Source organism: Gopherus flavomarginatus, chromosome 1 (genome assembly GCF_025201925.1).
Source record: "Gopherus flavomarginatus isolate rGopFla2 chromosome 1, rGopFla2.mat.asm, whole genome shotgun sequence".
In the NCBI taxonomy this organism is placed as follows: Eukaryota; Metazoa; Chordata; order Testudines; family Testudinidae; genus Gopherus; species Gopherus flavomarginatus.
Window position 1 is genome coordinate 45,026,927 of NC_066617.1, and position 10,551 is coordinate 45,037,477.

The 10,551-nt window shown below is 39.1% G+C and overlaps 1 protein-coding gene across 4 annotated transcripts in view; it reads left to right on the forward strand.

Moving 5' to 3' along the window:
- The window catches only part of WASL (WASP like actin nucleation promoting factor), an 85,022-nt gene extending 74,982 nt beyond the window's left edge, over window positions 1-10,040 (forward strand). For 3 of the 4 annotated variants that reach the window (XM_050936247.1, XM_050936248.1, XM_050936245.1), the window contains exon 11: window positions 495-3,199. In XM_050936247.1, coding sequence (XP_050792204.1) covers window positions 495-556 — 62 coding nt within the window. In that variant the 3' untranslated portion in view covers window positions 557-3,199. Of the gene's footprint in view, window positions 1-494; window positions 3,200-9,227 lie in introns of those variants that run through there. The other variant, XM_050936246.1, reaches the window with a different exon arrangement.
- Window positions 10,041-10,551: the final 511 nt, after the last annotated feature.

Sequence of the window (10,551 nt, forward strand, 5' to 3'; positions counted from 1 at the left end):
GCCGCCCCTGAGCTTCACACACAAGTTACAAGTATTCCATGAACCACAAGTGCTCTGTGGGCATGATAGAAATACTTTTGTCTGTTTTTGAAGGGAGAAGAAACCTCTTTGGTAGGAGTTTAAATTTGGAGAGACAAACATCTAACTTGTTTTTTTCATCTTTGCAAAAGTAGAAAACCTAATTTAGAACGTATTTTTCACCCTACCTCACTCAAAGAAAAAGCATGAGGGCAGGAGTATTTGAAAATACATTTTTTACATTTATATCAAAAAAAATTTTGTTTTTTGTTTTGTTGTTCTTCCTTGGAGAAGAAAACACCCAGAACTGGAACTCGTATATTCGGTATTGATAATAAGAGCAGTTTAGAGTTGAGTTTCATTTCTTGTGATGCTAGTAACTATACTTCAGCTGTGCAGCTACTTGATTGATTTCTAATGGAAAGGTCCTATTTTTTGTCATGTAAATACTCAAATGACTGTTGCTCCTCTTCTAGATGAAGATGAGGATGAAGATGATGAAGAAGACTTTGAGGATGACGACGAATGGGAGGATTGATCAAAATATTATATTATTATTATATATATATTTTTTAAGGTGAATGAAATACTAAACACTACTTTCTGTCTATGGATTCTGTAAAATTATCATGTAAATGTTCTACCAATTTGCTGTATATTTTTGTTGCCTTTTGCTTTTTTATTAATCTGTGCAATACCTCATTTAATATGTAAAGGTTTGTCATAATCCTCTACAAAGCTACTCCCTATTAATGTGTGCAAGTTTACATCTGGATGCTCAGTGTACATGTGAATACTTTCCATTCCATCAATAAGGGAGTTTAAATGTAATATGTGAGACTGACAAAAACCTTAATGTAATTTAGTTATAATGCAAGAAGGAAAACACTATTTTCATACCCTACTTTTCTGTATCTAAATTTTCTTATTAAAACCTAGTATAGTACTACATTCTTTAAGTGATGCAGCTCTTAGTTTATTTAGCCCCTTCATTTCGAATACAATGCTACATGAATGTTGAGGCTGATTAGAATATTGTACGGTTTTCAATACATCACAACATGGCAGTTGTTCGAATCTTAGCAGTATGCTTTTCGTAAAACTACAAAAATACACAGCTAGTTATGAAAATTAAAAACTTACCATTATACTGTAGCAATATTATCTGTTATTGGATAGCAGTGATATTTTGAAGGGAACTCTGTCTGAGATTAAACAGGATGGCTTTTTACTATAGCAATGGTGAAGGCATCTTTGATGCAAACCAGTTTAGTCCTGCTGTCTTTCAGAATGAGGAAGAGCCTAAATTGCTGGGGCTATACTGTAATCTGGCTGTTGCTACAGTCATTTGATTTATTTTTTAAATCAATTTTATGTATTTTTTGGGCTGAAGGGTTGCATTTAATGCTTGCTTCAATAATGTTGGGTTTAAATTCATTTTAAAATGTGTAGGGCACTAGTATACTAATAAAGTAAACTTACGTGATGTTACTTTGCAGTCTTTATGGGTTATGGTAATACCAAACACTAAGACACCAGTCCTACACTTAAAAAAAAAAAAAAAAAAAAAAAAAGTTGAAAAGCTTATAAATCAGAATATACACTTTAAATATGTACTGAACTTTATTATTGCAATATTCTGTCTGCATACGTTGGCTTTAAGACCAAGAGTTGTGATAAAGATCAAGGACCCTATTCATAAGAATAGTGTTTGACTACATAATTGGAAAATGGGTTTCTTGTTTCACAGCTTTCACCTTTATATAAGATGTACTTAATAGTGAGGTAAAAATTGGAGTATCTGCCTATTAAAATACACTACTCTGCTTTAGCCTGGGTATTTAATGTCTGCAGCTCTAATTATTGTACTTGCAGTAAGATTTAGGTAGAAACTCTTTTTAAAGAACCATATTATCTCACTGATAACAGAATGTTTAGTTAAGTCAGTTGTATTTGGAGTATAGTTAACACATAGTATCTTGAGACTTTCTGACTATAGTCAAGGTACCAAACTGCATTTAAGTTATCCAGAGTTGTATTGACTGAAACCCAGTATTGGCCTGATCTTGACAGGCTGGACCTGCATGATGTGGCTTGGGATTTCTAACCCAGCTATCTAGTCTCTAGTGATCAAGTACTTAATCGAGTGAGAAGAAAAGAATTTAAAAGGTTATGTTGCTGAAAACTGGTGTGAGAGGAGTTAAATTATTCCAGCGATGCTTACTCCCTTCCAAGTGTAACTTAAGCATATAACTTGGGAAATCTCTTCCAAGTGGTCTCATTTTCTTGCAGTAATATTCACTTTGCTCTCTGCTGCTAGAAATACTTCTACTGGCTTTGCTTCTGTAATGGCTTGAGCATTCTGAGTTGACTATGGGTGAGGCTTGGGGAAGCTACTGTCCAGTGGGTTTAAGAATGTCCATATGGAGAATATTTTATGGCTTTGATATAACTTCTAGTATTTTCTCTCTTTTATAGCATTAAGGGCATTTTAAAGTTAAGTGGACAAGGCCCAGATGTTCTCCTAATACATTGCTTAATAGGGTATGTTTAACCCCTGTGGAGTTGAGATTTCTGTACTTCAATGAATAATTAGCTTTCATCAAGAAATCTCCATTCCCTGTGTTGGGAGAGCTGGAAGTTAGACACTGTATACTTGGGATAACTGTGTTTGATCCATGGATCACTTAGCAAAGAAGGCATTTGATTCTGATCTTCTATAAAAATATATCCACTTTGTTGCACAAAATCCAAAGTAGTATTTGCTTAAATCTAGGCATGAAGACTGCAACTGCAATTAAACTAAAATAATGTCATGGCTGCATGTTTCAGTGCTTCACCACTTGCACTGTGGGCAGAAGAGAGTGTTTCATGGCATTGATTGACTATCGCTAAACATTGTAATGAAGGCCTCTCTATATACTCCAGTTAAATGACTGTGTCCAGATAGCCTTAGCAATTAACAAACTAGCATGAGGCTTCTAGTATCTCGACACACTGTGCATAGACAATATCAGCTAGCCACTTATTGTACGTATGGAATTCATAAGAACTTCTCAATCATTCAGTTTTCCATTTATCAAATTGAAATTTTTAGTATGTGAATTTTTGAAATGTACAGTGAATAGGATGTTGCACTGGTGGCAATTCATCGAGTGTAATAAAATTAATTTGACCCAAATAGTGTAAAACTGTGTAGTTTTTTTTAAGTGCTAACTGTAGCACAGCTTTTAAAATAGCTCTATGTATTGTTTACACACTTCAAAAGTAACTTCAACTGCTGAGCCAGGCCACAAAGCAGTAAATAGTGCCCTCAAATCTGAATAGTTCTCATGTCTGGAAAGTTGGATTGTGCCACTGAATAAATACATTCTCTTACTCATCATAACACCCCGTCCTGCTGGCAAATGTGACAGCTGCTCAGCAGCTCCCTTGGAAACAAGTGCTGCTACAGGCAAGTGCAATAATGAATTAACATTTCAAGGTCAAACAATTGTGGCTTGTAAATCCAAACTTTGTACCTAATATTGCAATGTTTGAATTTCAGAGGACCATTTCTTACCCCAAAAAGCATAAAAAGAGTTTGGGACCTTTTCTAAATTATGAATTGAATCCTTATCCTTCCATGTTTGCAGTCTCCTGCCTTTCTCTGCTGTAATCTAAACATTTCCATTCCTAAACTTGGAGATCCAAAATACCTCCCAACAGTCCTAAGTGTAGGGCAAGGTAAATTCAAGTTATTAGTTGATGTATTTTTAAAACAACATACTAATGTTAACATTCTCTATTTAGTTAATATTGAGAAATAAGAATGTTTGTTTTTATATTGAATGACTGTATTCACTAGGATTGCTTTCAAGAGTTAAATGTGTGTAGGAGTCTTGGGGTTTTTTATACTGCTGCCTTTTCATCACAACAGCTTTTATCTAATCGTTAGAGGAATGCCTGGTCTAGTTAGTAAAGTTCCCGAAGTTCAAGTGCAGTGATAAAGTCTTATTTATAGTACAGCAAAAAATTGTTTAAGGGATGTTTGGAAGAAATTAACACTTCTTTTTTCCCCACAATAGAACACTGTCATGTTACAACATCACAAGACAAGGTTAAGTTACTGTGTATTAGTTTCCTGTCTGAGGCTTGCGTTAGGGTGGCAGTGGAAGGGAGAAAGGAGAGAATTGAGGCTACGAGAGTAAAGAATAGAACTTGAACTGCAGTTTTCATTCAATTTGATGGTGAAACACTGGCATCAACCTTGCTTTATATTCTGACCATCTGTTTAGTATTTCTGTGCATGTTTACATAGTTAAGGAGGAAGCTTTTAAAAAAAAAAAAACCTCTTCACTAAGGAGAAGAGGTAATAAACTTCATCAGTATATGCTACTTTCCAATATAATCAGCAGTTGACTGAATACAGTAAGGTTGCTTCATGGATGTTTTATAAGCAGAGATTTGAAAGTAACAAGAACATTGAGAGTAAAATAGAAGCATTACACATTCTGCTTATTTCACTGCTTCAAGAAATTGAGCATCGCTGGAGTTATTTCTGTATAAAGATACTTGTGCTGAATTTTACAGCCATTTGCAGAGTAGCCTAGTAGGTAGAGCACCTTTATGGTGGGTCAGGACACTTGCTTTCTCCTCAGCTAGCCTGCTGTATGTTTGGGCTTGGATATCTTGCACAGCCTCTGTTCCTCACTTTTACCCTTCCCTAAAATGGGGAATAATACATACCTTTCAGACATGTTGAGGCTTACTATGTATAAAGCATTAGGTACTCAGTAAGTGCTGCAACTGTGCTAGTAATAGCTAAAGTTGACTTTCACTGAAAGCCAGTATTGTCAATGGTGTACTTTTTAGGAAAGTTATACATCTTGGGCTGAAATTGCTCAGGGAAGCAATGATTCCCCTGCCCCCCGGTTTTGACTGTTTTGATAGTCTTGAATCAAACAGTTTGGATGCTGAACTTGCATTTGGGCAGGGGGATGGGAGGTATTTCTGAGTCCTCCCTTGCTAAGTTGGGAAAATATGAGGGGGAAATATTGGTGGCTACTAATTACAATTTTCTGTTTAGGATGCAACATGGTCTGGAGTGTAACTTCAGAAGGATAAATGTGATGAGACTGTGCAGTAGTGCATAAGATATTCACATATATCCCCTTGTCCCCAAATACTTTTAAGGTGATAAATACAATGGGGATGCAATTTATTCCTAAAAGTGTTTTGGGTGAGGCCTGCCAGCTTCACAACAGCTTGGTGCAATGATACGCAGCAGTTTATAATCATGGTATTGTATATAACTGAAATTGTAAGTAGAAAACTTCTTACTAAACTGCAATTTAGCTAGAACATTAAAGAGGACACTTTCATATAGAAGTTCTGTAATGAATAAGAATCTCCGGGACACGAGTTTTGCATTGCATCTGAACAATAGCATTTCCAACCATTTCCCCCAACTGCTTACTAGGCAGGGTATGGTTCAGTGGAAATCCAGAGAATACCATCTCTTGAAAACAGAACCTCCTGCAGTATTTAGAGGTTTTCTTCAAGTGCTGATCACTTTCTTGTACCAAAATTTCCTTTTCCTCCACCTCACTCCACCATAGAGAAGTTGCAAACAATCACGTTTACTTCTGTACATGAAAATCTCAGTTGTTTGACTTCTTGTACGTATATATTCCATTGTCTTTATCCATGTGCCAAACACACTCAAGTATAGGTTCTTTTGGCAAGCAGTGTCTGTTGGGGACCACAGCTGCAGCCTGATTGTCCTCGTCCTTCCAGCCAAGGATGTAAAAAGCTGGGTGATCCTAAATGCCCTCAGTTGCTGCTCACTGCCAGTGTATCAGTTGAAACTTGCAGTCTTCAAGCCTCTTCGCTTGCTGTGTAGTTTACCCATTGTTTTGTAACCTGAGACTTAGCAGTTAATTTCCTTTCCTCTTAAATAGAAATCTTATTTATTTTCCCTGAAAGTCTGATCTGGTAATAGGATCAGTCACAATAACTAAACACAAATCTCCAGGCTTTAAGAATTGTCCTTAATGTCAGTCAGTAATGCCTCTTAATGTGGTCACATTAGATGTTTAGTGTGTCTGGGCTAAGGGCACATAGAAAGATTTATATTTTCCTCAGTAGACAGCTTAGAGGAACTCATGAGATGAGGTTGAGTTTTCATTGTTTGTGGTGATGTAGCCAGGGTGGTCCCAGGATATTAGAGAGACAAGGTAGGTGAGGTAATACTTTTTATTGGGCCAACTTCTGTTGGTGAAAGAGACAAACTTCTGAGCTCCTCAGAGCTGTTTGTCATGTCTGTGGAAAGTATTCAGTCACAGCTTAAATACAAGATGGAACAGATGGATCCGTATAAGTAACTCATATTTTGAGAGGCTATTCAAAATGAAGTGGCCCACTAACACCTCTGCAGTCATAGGACAAAAAAGGGGAGTTAATAGGTTAGGTTGTAATAAACCATAAATCCCATGTCTCTTTAGTGTCTCTAGCAAAGTTAAGAATTTACTAGGCAGGATTTACCAGGCTCGTCTTTTGAAGGTATAGTGCAGGTTTCCTTTGAGGACAAGGACTGAGGTCAGATATGGAATGATGCATTTGTTTGCCCACTGGTGCTATGGTAGTTTTGTCTTTTATCATTTCTCTGTGTGAGTTTATGCGAGAGCATAGTGATTATCTGGTTTCATCCTACAGTCAGGTCTACAGGAAACTCACAGATCTCCACACTTCACAAATCAGTAACAACCCCAAACACCAAGCAATCTGTCATCTACAGTCAGGCACTAAGATACCTTAGAATGTGCTCTGAGGAGAAAGTCTGGGATACAGACCTTAGCACACTTAAAACTGCCTTCGGCAAACAAGGATGCTCCACCTGAGAAACAGATTTCATCACGGAATGGGCCACTTAAATAGCCTGAGAGGGGAAAAAACCCTCTGACTGCACCCTCCCTGGTTATCACCTACCAGTCTGCACTGGAAGCCATCGGGGATATCATAGGATTAGAGGGACCACAAAGATCTAATCTAACCCCCTGCCAATGCAGGATGTGTCGTCTAACCATCCAAGACAGATGGCTTTCCAGCCTCCTTTGGAAAACTTCCAGTGAAGGAACTTTCACAACCTCCAGTCCATTCCATTGTCTTACTGTTCTTACAGTTAGGAAGTTTTTCCTGAGATTCAGTCTAAATCTGCTGTGCTGTAGTTTGAACCCATTGCCTCTTGTCCTGCCTTCTGTGGCAAGAGAGAACAACTTTTCTCCATCTTTTTAATGATAGATTTCAAGTATTCGTAGAGTACTATCACATCCCCCTCCACCCCTCCTTTAATCTCCTCTTTTTCCAAACTAAACATATCCAGTTCCTTCAACCTTTATCATTAAACAATTACAATACATACTTAATGGGGACTGCATTCTGAAAGAGAGCTTTCCTGAACCCCCTTTTCTGGTCTTCAAATAATCCCCCCTCCTGCCAAACCCATTGTCAAAAGCAAGCTGCCCACAGCGCCAACCCCTCCCATAACAGATGGAAAACCTGCAAACATATCTCCAGTGCTGTGATCAACACACACACACACACCCCCCACATACATTCACACACACAATACACTTTTCAAGATCCATGGGTCCTATGTGTGCCTATCACATGTGTACCTCATTCAGTGCACTCATTGTGCCAATAACTATGTGGGTCAAACGAGACAATCCCTATGCTCTCGAATGAACTTGGACAAAAAAATGATAAAAGACAAAAATACTATCACCCATGGGTGAATATTCACAAAACATGACTCCATATCCCCCTTAGGCCTATACAAGAGAGCACCAAAGATTCTACAGGAGAAAGTCATCTGCATCCATCATCTTGGCTGCTCACCAGCCCTTCATGATCATCAGGGCAGCAGGTTTGCCACTGTTGCCATTACAGATGTCAGTGACAGATATGTCCCTGCTGGGGAGCCCACTTAGACAACCTTCAAACACAGGACATGTGGGCTCTTCAGGAAGCCCAGCTTCCCATAAATAGCTTGCCACAAAGGGCCATTCATCAGTTTTCTTCCCAGTTTGAAAAGGTTGAACAAGTGAAATCATTACAATAAGCCATTTTATATATACACAAAGGGGAGTATTTCCCTATAATGGTTCTTGGGGTGCCCAGGACGATCAGAGAGAAACTTGCTTATGCTTACCTAGCCATCAGTGTTAGACACCCAAACTTACCTATATTTGCCACAAAGCCATGTGGCCAAGCATTGGTACTTCAAATAAATAATAATTAATTTTCACACCCTAGATGTTCTTAGAGGACACTTTCTATTCAGATAGAACTAAGCCATTTAAGATGGTCCTCAGATTGATCATAAGTTATAGGGATGAGTAAAAGATCAGGCCATATTTACACAGACGCTGTAACTGGATTAAGCTGTACAGTAAAACCACAGAGGTATGGACACCTCAGGAATGGAGATGGTTCGTAACTGAAATGTTCGTAACTCTGAGCAAAACTTTATGGTGGTTCTTTCAAAAGTTTAAAACTGAACATTGACTTCATACAGCTTTGAAACTACTATGTAGAAGAAAAATGTTGCTTTTAACCAGCTTAATTTAAATGAAACAAGCACAGAAACAATTTCCTTATCTTGTCAAATATTTTTTAAACATCCCCTTTATTTTTTAGTAGTTTACATTTAACACAGTACTGTGCTGTATTGGTTTTATTTTGGTCTCTTCGTCTCTGTTACCGTGTGGTTGCGTACTTCCGGTTCCAAATGAGGTGTGTAGTTGACCAATAAGTTGATAACTCTGGTGTTCGTAACTGAGGTTCTACTGTACTTTCAGTTAGCCAACATAGACCCAGCAGGGAGAGTCAAGGTTCAGTCTGTGAGAGTGCAAGCAGCTTCTGAATTTCTTCGAGAAATGTTCCACACTAGAAGTATGTAGGCAGCTTGTTGGGGTTCAGTGCACACATTTGCCCAGCATTATTCCAAGTGTCAAGATCTGATGGTCATTTTGGTAGAGCTGTGCTACAATCCTTGTTTAGGTAGACTCCTACCACCCACCTCCTGTGGTCTGGGTCACTGCTTTTGAGTCACCAGAAGTGGAATCCATGTGACAAGCACTGGAATAAGAAGCTGTTACTTACCTTACTGTGGTTCTTTGAGATGTGTTGTCCATGTGTATTGCATTTCCTGCCTGCTATTACAGAATCTGATAAGTCATGGAGGATGCTAGTGAAGGAACTGAGAAGTGATTGGGTCGCCCTGCTCTTTATGCCCTGGTTGGAAGCATGAAGACACTCAAGGTGCAGGAATGGCCCTCAACAACCACTGCTGAGCAAAAGAATCCAAACTCAGATGTGTAGGATGCATGTGCACCGGCAATAGAATATAGGTAAAGATGAAGAACCACAGTTACTGTGAGGTAAGTAACCATTTCTTCCCTCATCAACCCTAGCCCTGCCACATGGCACACACATTAAGGGCCAGACTTTGAAAGTCCTTTCTATGTATATGCAATGTATGTGTCGGGGGGCAGGGACAGAGTCCTAAGGAGAGCTTTCCCCTCCTGCCCGTGTGGTCCATAGAAAAGGCAGGCTGAATTTGACTCTGTGCCATGCCTACATCCCTTTCACACTGGCCTGCAGAGCATGACTGGCATGCGGCGGGGTGGGGAGTCAGCTACTCTTCTGTGTCTCCTGGTACAAACTCAGGGGTGGTGCATCTCTGCACTGCCCTTTGCCAAGGTCTGTGCCTATATGGCATAAAACAGCTTTAATTGTAATACCATAACAAATGCCTCGAGCTGAATTGAGTTGCTGTGAGCCCCATGTATCTAAATTTGCTGACTTCTCTGGCTATCCTAGAGGAAGAATGGTCTGGTGGTTAAAGCACCAGTTTAGGACTCAGGAGACCAAAGTTCACATTTCCTGCTTTGCCACAGATTCCACATGACCTTGAGCAAGTCATTTAAGACTTGTCTACACAGTACTTTAATGGGCACCATCAAGGGGGTAAACTCTAATGCACACCAATGTGTCACATGCTAACTGGTCCATGTGGGCCTGCTGGCATGCACTGAAAGTTCCCTAGTCTGTGTTAATGCAGGACTGCTGGAAATTTTTAGTGCATGCCAAAGGAGGGCCCACATGAGCCCACTAGTGTGTAAGACACTGGTGTGCGTTACAGTTGACACCTCTGCTGGAGCTCACTGGAGTACCACGTAGACAAGCCCTTACTCCTCTCTGTGCCTCAGTTTCTCATTTGTAAAATGGTTATAATAGTATTTAATTGGAAGTGATGAATTACGGGTGCTGATAAATACATTAGGCTATGAGACACTCAGATACTGTGGTAAGGGGAGTACATTTTTTAAAAATTTAATCTGATTTCATTCACCTTAAGCACATTTATTCATAGAATGGATCTTACCTAATGTTTTTGTCCTTTCTTGCTACTGGGTCTCATTCTCAGAAACAGCAATTATTTTTAGGCACCTCAAAGCACTGCAGGGTGCCAAACCATGCAGATAA